This window comes from Acanthaster planci, linkage group LG21, assembly GCF_054643075.1.
Source record: "Acanthaster planci isolate LZ-2023a linkage group LG21, COTS_SCS, whole genome shotgun sequence".
NCBI classification, from domain to species: Eukaryota; Metazoa; Echinodermata; class Asteroidea; order Valvatida; family Acanthasteridae; genus Acanthaster; species Acanthaster planci.
The window spans coordinates 7246146-7259998 of record NC_141797.1 but is presented as its reverse complement, the minus strand read 5'-3'; the positions used below and the strand labels follow the sequence as shown (position 1 = coordinate 7259998).

At 44.8% G+C, this 13853-nt stretch overlaps 1 protein-coding gene across 1 annotated transcript in view; it reads right to left on the bottom strand.

The window, feature by feature from the left end:
• LOC110982405 (calcineurin-binding protein cabin-1-like) overlaps positions 1-13853 on the bottom strand; it is a 39151-nt gene that overhangs the window by 17995 nt on the left and 7303 nt on the right. The window contains exons 8-24 of the mRNA XM_087131254.1: positions 13505-13580; positions 12269-12317; positions 10402-10511; positions 9626-9692; positions 8546-9107; positions 8288-8403; positions 7732-7820; positions 7184-7278; positions 6875-7025; positions 6366-6443; positions 5764-5883; positions 4536-4648; positions 3716-3786; positions 2511-2607; positions 1163-1389; positions 599-723; positions 305-466 (exon numbers count right to left, since the gene is read on the bottom strand). Coding sequence (XP_086987380.1) covers positions 305-466; positions 599-723; positions 1163-1389; positions 2511-2607; positions 3716-3786; positions 4536-4648; positions 5764-5883; positions 6366-6443; positions 6875-7025; positions 7184-7278; positions 7732-7820; positions 8288-8403; positions 8546-9107; positions 9626-9692; positions 10402-10511; positions 12269-12317; positions 13505-13580 — 2308 coding nt within the window. The remainder of the gene's footprint in view (positions 1-304; positions 467-598; positions 724-1162; positions 1390-2510; positions 2608-3715; positions 3787-4535; positions 4649-5763; positions 5884-6365; positions 6444-6874; positions 7026-7183; positions 7279-7731; positions 7821-8287; positions 8404-8545; positions 9108-9625; positions 9693-10401; positions 10512-12268; positions 12318-13504; positions 13581-13853) is intronic.

Sequence of the window (13853 nt, the reverse complement as noted above, 5' to 3'; positions counted from 1 at the left end):
ACAATGACAAGGGAACGCTTTTGTCACAGCTCATTTGAATAGCTTGAGAATTGGCTAAAAACTGAATGACTTATGATGGACTTGTGATGGACTTACAGGGACTTGTGACAGACTCGACTACAGCACTGAGTTGCGGCACTAGCACAGTCATGCTACAGACCAACAGCATGATAACATGTGAAGAATGCACCGTCAGCATGACTTGTTGATTTGGGAAACCTTCCCAGAGGACTTTTGAAGGTTGTCTCCTAGCCTAAGTATCCCAAAGCTTCGTAGCCGTCCCCAAGACGTTATATTAACTCACTGTTTGATGACTCTGTATAGGACAACCCAGGGTAGGACGTCTTGAGGGAAGTGGCCGTCTGTGTCCATACACATCTCAATCGCGCTGATGATCGCGCTCGTCAGCCGAATGCGCTGGGGGCGCTCCAACTGCTTCAAGCTGTCCACATCTTCACAGAGAGCCCTGTTAGAATCGCATCAAAATGAGATAAACTCCTTTGATTTCTGATGATCCTCAATGTACACAACAACTGTAGATAAACACAACGATGGCCAATGTCAACACGTGGGATTACTGCCTCTCAAGATGACTTACTTGTTGAAGATCTCAAACAGCTCCAGGATGACGCTTATCCATTCGTCCCGCACGGGCGGCGTCTTGGCAATGGGAACCTCTTGCAGTGCCTCGCAGATGCCAGCAGCCCCGCAGATGATGCATTGCTGTCAGGAATAATACACCTATAAGAACTCCAATCTGGATCAGTCAGGGTGGGTGTTCATCACGCCTCAGCTGCTTTGGTTCTGACTGGTAAATGTGCTTAAAAAGATTCACTGGTATGGGCACACGTTAGGCCTGTACTGATGATAAAAGGGCACTCTCTTTTCCACTATTCATCAATACCATGGGAAATCACGAGAGTCCAAACCTCTGTGTGCCATTGTGGTGGCTGTCACTGTTACTATGATTACCATTGTCATTAAATCTGTTACAGTCACTACTGCTGTCACTGTCACAGTCATTGCCATTCAGTGCCAGTGTCCTTTCCAATGTCATAGCTGGTATCTGTCATTGTCAGTCAGTGCCAGTGTCATTGCCACTGTCGTTGTGTCACTGCCAGCATTACCGCAACGGCCGTTGCCGTTATTCACTGATGAATACCTTGTAGTCACCGAGTTTGAGGAGCGACCGATGCAGGAGCAGTAGCTGAGAGGGCCTCTGGGGCGTGGCTCCTTCCTTCAGGAGTCGCCTGCTGGAAGTGGCCGTGTCTTGGAATGTCGGAAGGAGGAGCACAGTCACCCGCTCATAGTTCCCGGCATCATAGAAGCGCTGGACCTCCTCCAGGGACTGGCTGTGCTGGGTGGACTTCAACTGCTCCTTAATCAGGTCTGAAAGTAGGTTTTTTATAGGAAAAGGGTTCAGTCATCGCGTGCATGCTGTGGACCATGGCCATACACAAGTCCATTTCTAAATGTCCAAGATGACTGAAGGGTGAAATGGCTCTTCTTTACATTACATTCAACCTTTAACCTTGCACAAGTCTGCACTGGCCTGTTTTTGTTCCCTGTACAAACCTTGGACTGTCTGGTTTTATAGATTCAGTAGAAAAATAATGCAATGTAATACAATGTAAACAAGTGTTGATGAATTACACATTCACGTTCACATCTGGACCCAATTTCACGGCGCTGCTTACCGCAAGCGAAAAATCGGCGCTTACCGTTGCAGAAAATTCTATGCTTACGGCGAACGTATTTCATGGGTTAGCAAGGAATGTTGGCTTGTGCGCATGCGTACATCCCGTATATAAGTCTTCTGTGCTTAAAGCGCAGGATTTCTCTGTTTGCGCGGTTAGCGCAGCATGGAGATCGTAAGCGCGGAATTCTGCGGTAAGCAGCGCCATGAAATTGGGCCTTGTACACAAATTGGCCAAAGTTTGGAACGACCAAAAGGGTGTTTGATATTTAGCAAACTGGGCTAGTAAGGGTTCAGTAAGGGCTGGCGACCATTTAGACCCGGTTTGAAAAGGGCCCCCCGGTAGCCCACCCTGTACAATGCCTGCCTGGTATTCAGGCTACTCCAGGCCGGTATCAGGCCTGTCTGCACATTGGCATTTCAAAGTCCCTGATGAAAGGCTTCCCCCACCATGCTTCCACAGATGAATAGGGGTCTAAGCGGATTAGTGTAAACATTGTATAGAGCTGATGGATTAAAAACCACAAGCAGGTTCCTTCTGGGATAGATTACATGTACCAGTACTTGCAAACAACAGGCCCCAGGATGGAGAAGTTCGAGATCAACAACCAGTCCAGCATCCCAGGCCGGTAGCCAGGCCGGTATGAAAGGGGTTTTTGCAACAGGGCGAGCTTACCGGGGGGCCCTTTTCAAACCGGGTCTAAATGGTCGTCGGCCCTAATCTGGTTTCTTCCGTAAGCTCGTTTGTTAACATCTGGCAGGAACCTGCTGAAAGTTGTACTCAACTCAAATATGAACTAAACATCTTCCTTACCGACTGTGATGCGGTTATCCACTTTGCAGTTGGGAAGAGTGATGACCCTTTCTGTCCCGTCCTCTCCAACCCAAGGTTCACTTAATATATCTGTGCACTGAAGAACAACCAAAAATGGAATTTAAAACAAGTATTAGCAACTTTGCTCATGATAACAGGACGCACAGAAAAGCTATGTCTAAAACAGTACTGTAGTCGAGGCTTGGCACAAGACCAGGCACAAGACCAGGAACATGACCAGACACAAGACCAGTTACAAGACCAGCCACAAGACCAGGCACAAGACCAGGCACAAGACCAGGCACAAGACCAGGCACAAGACCAGGCACAAGACCAGGCACAAGACCAGCCACAAGACCAGACACAAGACCAGGCACAAGACCAGCCACAAGACCAGACACAAGACCAGACTCAAGACCAGACACAAGACCAGACTCAAGACCAGGCACAAGCCCAGGCACAAGACCAGGCACAAGACCAGACACAAGACCAGACACAAGACCAGACACAAGTAGTGAGGTAAACAGTGATAAAAAAATGCTTTTGTTGCAGTTCATCCGAACAGCTTGTAGTTTGGATGTTCTGGAGGTCTTGTGTTAGTCTTGTGATGGTCCTGTCAGGTCTTGTGATGGTCTGGACTACAGCGATCTCACAGTCATGTCCGCATCTGGGAGTCAATACCTGCCACTGCATATACACTTCATGGTAGTCACCAGTGTCGTAGAAAAGTCAATGACAGCCAACTCCGTCGTAAGTAATCCAGTCTCAGGCAAATCCATATGTTATTCAAAAAGGTTGTGTCCATCCCCCATCGTTTGACCTAACTACAACGCCTACATCTCCACACCAGCATTGTGCTAGATTGATAAGGCCACTCAGAACGCTCGGATTCGTGTGCACATACACTGGTGTGCATTTTTCCATCCTTGGGATACAACTCATTCTCGGGCCAAGAAACACACAACTGGTGGCAGAGAAATGCAAGAATTCATATTTCAATTCTCCGAGGCACCTTTTTCACCTCTTCAAACTTTCCAACTCAGGTTTGAAAAGCCACACTTACTGTGTGATATTCCAGAGGATTATTTGCATTGCGCGTGATAACTGTTCAGGGAAAAAATGGAGTAGGGAAAAACTGAAGGGATTTCAGATTGAAAGATAAGTGATGTTAATTAGGTGGTTACAAAGGAAAAATTCAGCCTCACCTCGTCAAAGGAATCAATCGCTTCTTCTGACTTGCCCAGCAACGTCATGTATCTCGCCTTCAACCAGTAAACTAATCATGATAATGAAATAATCAACAGATGAAAGTTTCAATGGAGTTGTGGGACAGTCTGAAGTTGGCACTGTGAATTGGAATCTGTCTAGAGTTGTCTGCATATAAACTGAAAAGTGCACAAAACATTTTTCGAGAGCTTCCAAGAACACGTGAGTGAAAAACTTTCAAAAATCAACTCACTGGAGATCAACCATCCAATCTCTTGGCAGTGTGGCAAAAAATGTTTGACCTTTCAACTGCTGAGCTCACGTTTGCTTCATTGGTTTAAAGTCCGCCGTAAGACAGTAGGTGCTGCGAACCCAAAGGCCTGGAATGGAATTTTGCAACTCGGGTCCCATTTTATAGAGCCGCTAAGCAAAAAAAAATGCTTACAGCTGAGAAGACAGAAGAAAACACTGGGTGCTCTCATTGACCAATGTAACCAGGACCTAACTTCACAGCGCTACTTAGCACACAATTTCACGCTTACCACAGACTCCATATATTTCATGGAGACCATAAGCAGTACACAGAGCCAAAGGTATGCTAACCTTGAAGGAAACATTTACTTGAACTAAGTGATAGAACAATAGAAACCTCTCTGTCCGCGCAACCTTTAGCACAACCACGCCAAGCACAGCCACGAAATGGTGCTTAAGTTTAGCAAATTTTCTGCTAACGTTAGCATGACATTTCTGCTAACTCTTAAGCGGCTCTGTGAAATGCACATGTCCATCCCCACTGTAATCTTAGTTAATATGTCCCACCTCGGACGTTAAAGTCCCTCCATTTGTCCTCCTGTATTGCCCCCGAGTTGGTCAGCATCTGCATGTAGCCCAGGTCTTCATCGATGAACTTCCCCATCGCTTCAGTGTCAGCCCTCGGATGTTTGAGAATACATTGTAAGGATAAGCCCAAAGAGCTGGAATTTTTCTAACCTTCAAGCCGGGGGAAAGTCCCATCCCCCTTTAAATTTGGCACTTTAGGACGCAATTTTCTTGACACAGGCTATTCGTGCTACAGTGCGCCACCAAGAGGTTTAAAATGGAGAGGCCATTTTTCAGAATGCATAGTGGGGAAATGGTTGACAAATTCTGTTCCCCGCTACGCAAAGGGAACATGAATTATTCCAATTTTTTGTGGTCCTGGTAAAAGATTAAGTGTTTTTTAAGAATCAAGTTTTATCAATCCTTTCTTCTTTCCGTTGCAAGATTTCCTCAAGTTATCTATTCACATATGCAAAAATGCAAATCACGGCAAGTCAGCCATGTTTATGTCAACCACAGGCCATTTTCCAATACTCAACTTCGTCTCCGTCTCAGGCTTCGTGTAGGAAACCAATCCTTGACCGTGGGCCTGAAGTGTTTAACTTAAATTGAAGTACTCTCATGTTTGGCTCTTTTGCATCTTACTTGATGTTTTGTGGCACTGTCAGACTTACTATTGCGCTTACGACCTCAAAGTCAGGAAGTAAAAAAAACGGTTGAAGCCTGAGGCGGAGCCCAAGTCGAGTATTGGAAAACAGCCATAAACTTCCAATTTTCCTGGAGTCCTTTCAGTGATATGTATAGTATATTTAACATATTATTTTTAGATTAGAATTCAGATGATGGTTTTGATGGTTTTAATAGTGGTAGTCTTGGAGGATTTTTCATAATGAAAAAGGGTTTGTCATAATATCTCCAAATAGGTCACTTGGGAGACATTTTGTGGTAAATTTTTCAACCTTAGGGAGACATCGGTCATTAGGGAGACATTTCAATGTCTCCCTAATGCTCCAACTACCAGAAGGAGGCCAAATTTTATTGCCCAATTTTGACAGATGATAGATTAGGGTCTAAATTGAAAACATACAAAGTTTGGTTCAGGTCAGATTAGGGAATATTTAATTATGGGACAGTAAAGTCTGTGCACGTTCCTATGGGAATGTCTCCCAAGTGACCCATTTTCGGTAATATTTATTTCTGTATTATTCTGATTACTACAATGACTTACTTCTTGGACACGCTGGTCGGTGTTCCCTTGCCGGCCGAGATCAGCTCGTCAATCTTGAGCTCAGCGAACGTCAGCATCACGTAGCCGGTGGCAGTCTTGAGTTCACTGCTGTATTCGGAACTTTGTTTTGAAGGGATAAATGTCATCGATCACATAATTTTACTGAGTGCCGCGTGTGTGCTTTAAACATTTTGTTTTGAATTGATACCAATCTTAGTCATTGTCAGGTGCATGCAAAACTGTGATTTCTTCTTGTTAAATAGACAAGCGCGGGAGTGACGTCTCCTGGTAGCACAGTTTTCTTCCTAACTGTGCTTGGGGACAGATGCAATGTTTTCAATTCTCTCTTTCTGGCACAGCAAAAAATATCGGTGACAAAAGCTGTCGGCTAAAAGTCATGCAACCTTTGCTGACAGGCAGAGTGGAGGTATGTAATGGTATTTTAATAGGCAATAAAACTGGGGAAAAAAAAAAAATCCGTAGTTTGCGGTCGAGATGACCTGTGTCCACGTATCTGTAAGCCCTAACCGGGATCCAGACGTTGAAGAAAGCTTGTGGGATGTAACAGGATGAACCGAAAGAGTGAACGTACGATTTCTCACCTGAAGATGCTGGGCAAGATGACATGGCGTCTTGTGCAGGAATACGCTTGGAGGAAAACGGTGGTTAGACCTGGCGGCCTGAAGCAAGAGCAATCAGCAAATTAATCACAGGCAAAATTTCAAACCATCTGCCAACTCACCAGTGACGTAAAAGCGGATTCTTTTGGTCAGGTACTTAGTCTGTGAGGTCAAACTTCCAAGCCACTGTCCCATAACATTTACAGAGGTCACTACCTCACAAAGATACTCACAAAGTACTCACTATTAGAATACCATTTACGAGAACAGTAACTAGCTCTCAAAGACACTCATAAGCTCAATATGTGAGCACGATCTGGTCACATTCTATGAGTTCAGCGCAGATAGCGCCTGCAGCAAATGATAAACAAGTACTAAGTCTGTGAGTACATTTGCATGAGTTTGAGTATTACTCTCATGTAAAGACTTTCTAATACCATGTTCCCTTCAGAGTTCTGAGTATTATTTTGTTGTCATCTACTCTTTCTTACCATGCTCCCTGCTGAGTAGTCACAATTTCCCGCAAATAATCGTCAAGTAATTGGATGATCCCGCTGTTTCTCTGTCTCTTTTTTAGGAACTCCCAGACCTTCTCTGACTGATCGGCGTCTGTCTCCACGTGCCCCATTGGTTTGTCTCGATCTGACAACCAAAAGCAGAGACTTAAACCTTTCACACTTTACACCTGTTGACTACAGCAATGTGCACTCGTAACTCAGAATACATGTACACTAGGAAGACTGGAATTGCTTAAAAAATGAACAAATGTGACCTTGCCCTTGAACGGTAGTAAGGCATACCTGCAATTTCCATCCTCCTGGAGGATGGAGTCTGCCGCTGGCTTGCCTCATCTTGATCAGACGATCTGCACCTTGCATCCTCCCTTTCCTCTCCACTTCAAATGCAAACAGGTGAGAATACATCAAGCAAAATGAGTCTCAGGCATTTATTCACTTAAATGTTTTTTTAAGGGCAGGAGATGAACAGACTCACTCCCGGTATGTTTCTTAATCTTAGCTTGTCTGCCTTTTTCGACGTCATGGTCGTATTTCCATCTTCCAGTGACTAGTAAAACTACGGCTGGCTGTCAGTGCAAGAGCAAACGAATGAGTGAAAAAAAGAGTCAAGGAAGTATTGAAATACCAAATAATAAACACTTCAACTAAAAGCTAATACTGACAAGAAAATATTGACCCTGCTTTGGACTACAGGAGACATTGTACATACTGAGATAAACATCTGACACCAACCAATGCTGATATGTTTGCAAACTGGGGCCAACCATAGGAAATAGTTGCGAATATAACAGCTGTCAATGGGATGAGATCCGGTAAAAAATTTACCGTACCTGTCTTGAAGGCTGGAGGGTAGGAATTGCCGCAGGATCTCCTGATAGTTGATGCACTCTTCTTTCTTTTTTCCCACGGTGTTACGAACCTGTGATGCCGATATTAACCAAACTCTCAGCAATCAAATGTGAAATCATCTCTGCTGGTCTCTCTTTCATGTTAGAAAACTGTTACTTCAAGGAAGTGCGAATAACCTTTATGTTGTCTACAACTCAAGGCTCTGACTTTCTAACTTTGGCTTTGGGGGAACTTTGATATTGGGGACTCCAACGTATTGGGTCCTTTTTTACCAGGATTACCAAATTGTATGATACAAAGTCAATAACGAGGGGCTTGTCTGAATCGTCCAAAACATTAAAGTCTAACAATACCAGGGTTAGTTCTTGGGCCACGAAAAAAAAATGAAGCTAGGGCAAAGCATTTTTAACCGTTCACAAGAGCAAGCAACAGATAGTCCTGGCCTCTTTAATTAGATCTAACAAATGGCATGATTTAATGGGCCATGTTGCAAAATGAATGGCTACGGAGATGGATCCTGGACCGGGCAGAATTTACCCGAGTGGAACGTCGGTTTCCAGGCACTGGGTGATTGGCCTTCTCTCGTTTCCTCTTGGGCCCTCTTCGCATTTTGGTTTTTACTGGGATGGGTTCTGTTTCCATGGCAACTGGATCTGAAATAAACACAGAGCAATGATGTTGTCTTTCTGGCAAATGACGAGTTAAATCTTAACTACAGAATTAATTTTTTTTCATCAAACAAAAGCCGAAGGTATGCAGTATCAATAATCCATCCTGTTCATTTGGTGTGCTCACCGTCGATGTCACTGCTTCCAACTGGGGTCTGCTGTGGGGTCTGGTCTTGGGTGCATGGTAAGGTCTGCTCGTGGACCTGTTGTGGGGTCTGCTGAGGCATATCCAGCAGGCTGATCAGTGGAGTCTCCTGTGGTACCTGTTGAGGGGTTTCCAATGGCGCTTGCTGTAGACCGTGTTGTTGCGTCTCTTGTGGTGGGATCTGTTGAGTCCCTTGCAGGGTCTGATGTGGGGCTTGCTGCTGGGTCTGTTGTGGGGTCTGTTCCATAGTTTCCTGTCCGCTTGTCTGTGCAGTCTCCTGTTGGCTTTCGTGTAAGCTGAAATTTTCGTCACAGTTGTCTTCCGAACTGTGCTGCAAGTCGTCAGCTGAGAGTGTCGTCTTGCTTTCTGGTACACATGATCTGCTCTGGTTGTTATCTGGGGGTGTGTGCTCAGTTATGTCCATTGGTGTGTCCTGGGTTGTTTTAGCCGGTGTGATCTGGTTTTCCCTTCCTGCTGAAACCTTGAACTCCTTCTCTTCGGGATGCTGGACGTACTCACTCATATCAATTTTACAGCACAAACTCTGAGCAGAAAATATAATTGTAGAGGATGTTTCCAATACAATAAAATTATAAATTACATAATTAATTATAATGATTGATTACATAATTATAATTATTGCGTTTCAAACACAATAAATTACATTTGATCAGAGAAATGTGACTTTAGGCAATGTGGACCCTGAACCTCATTCAAACACTTCAAGATATTGGATTAAGATTTTATTACAAGCTCTTTTTTAACATTTAAAGCGTACCATGCAGTTCCTGACAAGTGAGGGCGTTGTTACCGTGATGTTACTTTGGTATCTAGCACACTCCACAGTTCAGGGTTACCAAATAAAAATTATGAACCTCAAATGTGGATCAGGAAAACAGTCTGACTGTCTCGCACAACATCATTCACGAAGGCACAAAATGTGAAATTCAATTTAACAGTGGAAGATCTTGGGGGATTCTACATCTGAGAAGTTTTGGTTTTGCACAACCATAGCGTTGTGAAGTAATCAACGACTCAGTATCCTATTATAAGGCAACTCACCAGTGGAGGAGAATTTTCGACGAGATGATTGTAGAGGGCGACCAATCTTTCACCAAGACCCTTCCACCTACAGCACATGTGCATGAATATAACACAGACTACCTTACAACAGAGTAACTTTTAGAACAAAGTCTTCGTTTGGTACAACTTGGAAGTTATGAGCCGTACAAGACTTTGTGTGAAACTCCATAAAGAGATTTTCAAGTTGTAAAGGCATGAATGGATAGTAACAATTAACAACAATGGACCAATGTCATAGTCGTCGGGGTGCCTCTGAATCACTTGGCTGCAACTTGAAACTACAAACTCTAGGGGAATTGGCTGCAGCCACTGCCACGGAGTTGGGTGTTATTTCTGCATGCAGCAAAGTGATTCGTACACAGCCTTGTTGGGCACGGAGATGCACTGAGCACAGAAAATAATTGCTTGGCAAATTCTGGTTGCCAGCCAAATTGTCACGCCATTTGAGCTGGCTGTGTCCGGCCCTGGGCGGATATTTGCTCATTCTGCTGCGCATATATTACTTTCCTTTACTTTGATTAAATTACTTTGAATGGCAGAAAGAACAAGATAGCTGCCCCATGATGGAGGTCTGTTGGAACAAAAACTGGCCATGCAGTAGAGATTAACTCCACGTCAGGCAAAGGACCCTGACTTTGTACCAGGTAGTTGTCAAATTTCATATGACAGTGGCTAGCAGAATAGTTTTTCATGGCCAGAGTTCACTGGTCCCAAATGAGTTCTCAAAACTTCTGAGACTGGTTCCTGTCACTCACGTGAATGAACTGAATGATGTAAATGGTGTCAAGAACTTGACCAGCGGCATGGGCTCTCTCTTGGCCAGAGCGCGTCTCTCCTCTCGCAATGTCAGGGCCTCCTTGATTATCTGTTGAAATTGGGATTGAGTGCATCGACAGGGGCATTAGAGGGCACAAGGCTGGCTCGGTGGTTCATACATGTACACCCCTTGACTTCCACCTCTGTGGCCCAGGTTTGAATCCCGCCTAGGTCAGCATGTAGATTGGGTTTAAAGGGCACAAGGCTGGCTCAGTGGTTCATACATGTACACCCCTTGACTTCCACCTCTGTGGCCCAGGTTTGAATCCCGCCTAGGTCAGCATGTAGATTGGGTTTAAAGGGCACAAGGCTGGCTCAGTGGTTCATACATGTACACCCCTTGACTTCCACCTCTGTGGCCCAGGTTCGAATCCCGCCTAGGTCAGCATGTAGATTGGGTTTAAAGGGCACAAGGCTGGCTCAGTGGTTCATTCATGTACACCCCTTGACTTCCACCTCTGTGGCCCAGGTTTGAATCCCGCCTAGGTCAGCATGTAGATTGGGTTTAAAGGGCACAAGGCTGGCTCAGTGGTTCATACATGTACACCCCTTGACTTCCACCTCTGTGGCCCAGGTTTGAATCCCGCCTAGGTCAGCATGTAGATTGGGTTTAAAGGGCACAAGGCTGGCTCAGTGGTTCATACATGTACACCCCTTGACTTCCACCTCTGCGGCCCAGGTTTGAATCCCGCCTAGGTCAGCATGTAGATTGGGTTTAAAGGGCACAAGGCTGGCTCAGTGGTTCATACATGCACACCCCTTGACTTCCACCTCTGCGGCCCAGGTTTGAATCCCGCCTAAGCCAGCATGTAGATTGGGTTTAAAGACCCTACCTGATTCAGTAGGTTTCCTAGAAATATTTGTCCAGGGTTTTCCTCCCATTTCTAAGGCTCTTCAGGCTTGCGAGCTACAGTGTCACGTAGGTGCACTTTGGAGGAGTCACTGCTTTTAATAGATGAAATGATACGGCCGTTTCACAATAGTGCGCCACCAAGAGTTAGCAACGCATTAGCCAATCTCAGTGCGCGAAATTTGTCAACCCAGTGCGCATTTGGAAAGGGTTGACAAATTTCAAACTCTTGGTGGTGCGCTATTGTGAATCGCCCGTATTGTGGCGCTATATCTACATATGGGTGACTTTCCATTAATTGAAAGGCCATTTAGAAGACATCAATATTGTGTTCTCAATGTGAATTCTTGACTATGGCTATTGTAAATTTAAAATTTATTTCACAGTTGTCATCAATCACTCACACGAATGAAGTAACACTGTCAGTAAAGGCCAATTCGTGCTTCGCGCAAGAGCCAAAACAAATGCTAATCTGTGAGGCCAGACCAAACATTCCCGTTACAGATTCACAAAAAATGAACACATTCCAACTTGAGCGATAGTTCGCTGCAAACTTTTCGTGACATCAAATTCGCTTTTGCATTTGCCTAAAGTACAAACCGGCCTTAAGGGGAAGACGTGAAATCAATTATGTGAGTGCAAGGTACAAAAAGATATAAATTCTATAGCAGTAGGCTAATGGTTACCATGGAGAAGCACCCTAACTCCCTGGAGTGATATCCTAGCAACCTTCCATATCCTTGCAAATCCCAACACCACATGGTAAACCGTGCACATAAACAGTTGGACTCTGTTCATTTGTATTCTGTCTAATTCCATATAAAACAGTCAGTTTACTGGTTTAGTACTTACACTGCGTATCCCAAAAAAATTCCAACAAACCTTGGTGTTAGACTTTGGCTGGTTGGGATTGTTTAGTGGGGTTTAGAAGGAGATAATGATAGAACTTGGCTTACTTTTTCTGCCTCCGCTCTGTCTATCTGGGATGGCCGAATGACATCCTGGCTGCGGACAGAACGTAAGAAACGCAAAGTATAAGTGAAGTCGGTTCCCTGCCAACGTGACTGATCAAGGCTAGCAGTTTGTCCCTGCTTTCCCAAGCATGGAGCAACTGAGAATCTTTCCATTTCGTACTGATTAGGATGCACCAATTGGTGTACCAATTTAAAGACCTCTCTCATTTTGCCTACAACTTGTGTGGCCGGTCAAAGTTGCCAGAAATATCACCTTTCCTCCTCATCTTGGTTTTACCTCAAATTCATTCAAAATGGACATTTTGTCCCATTAATGAGAAGAAGGATACTAGGGTTGTTTTTCGTTTGGTATTTAGCAGTACGTGTATTATCGTCTGGCGTTATCATACCGGCACCTGCAAAGGATTTTTAACTCTGGTGATTTATAGTTATACTCTTGTACCAACGGCCAACCAGAGTTTTGGCAAACACATGTAGAAAAAACACGACTGTGACGTCAGAACAGCAGGCCCTATACTCCTGGGTCGGCAAAGGCAAGTAGCAGTCTTGCGGCTTGCCTGAGGCCACAACCTACGGCCAGCAGCTGGATTCGAACCTCAACCCCGCGATCGTGGGTCACCTACCCCAATCACCTAGACCATATTCCCTTTACCGATAAAAAAAAAAAAAAATACTTTTTTCAGTGGACATTAGCTTGCCATATCAGCTGCACATTGCTAAGCACAATAACCATCTAAGCCCACATGCAGTCCCCATTTCCTCCCCGATGGAGATGGGGCGTGAAGGGGTGAATGACTTGCCCAAAGTCTCAACCTGCCAGGATTCGAACCCTCCTCCCCCAACCCCATGATTGGAAGCTGCAAACCCTAGCCACCAGGCTACACGTCCCCTTGAGAATAAGTACATGTACCAGACTCAATCAAACATCAGCTTTGAGAAAAACGGTGCCACTGCAAGAAATGAAGAGACATATATATTAACCTCAACCCCCCCTGACTGTTCCAAATGAGCAACGAGAGTTTGGGGGTTGAAGGACTAGGGAAGGTAGAGCCTAGCACAGGGCTTGGCATTCCTGGTCAGTTGAATTAAAGAACAGAGGATGTTTCCAAAGGCTTCCAGCACAGTGGAGGATTTGGGGAAATCCACTGGCAGATTGCCAGAGCATCAAATGCAAGTCAAGGGGTTCTGTCTGGCTGCGGAATAAAGGAGAGAACTCACCAATTTTGAAACAAGTCGTAGCTGTCTTTCCTCAACGAGGGCTGCTCCTTGAACATCTTTTCCCGCAGAACAACTCCTGGAGGAAGAGGAGATGTACAGATGATATCGTCATGTGGTCACTGATGCAAACCTTTTAGCAAACCTTTGTGTATGTAGGCAAGCATTATGTATAAAGGAAATGGGAGAAACTTGTGCCCAATAACGCAAAAAGAGCCCAGTTATTTTGAACAATCTCACAGCGGGGAGGGGGGAGATTCCCTTCCCTCTCCCCTGCCCCATGAACTTGCCTGACCTATGCCCAGTTGTTTTAAAGCAGGGCATGCATGTACAGATGCTCGTTATCAATTCA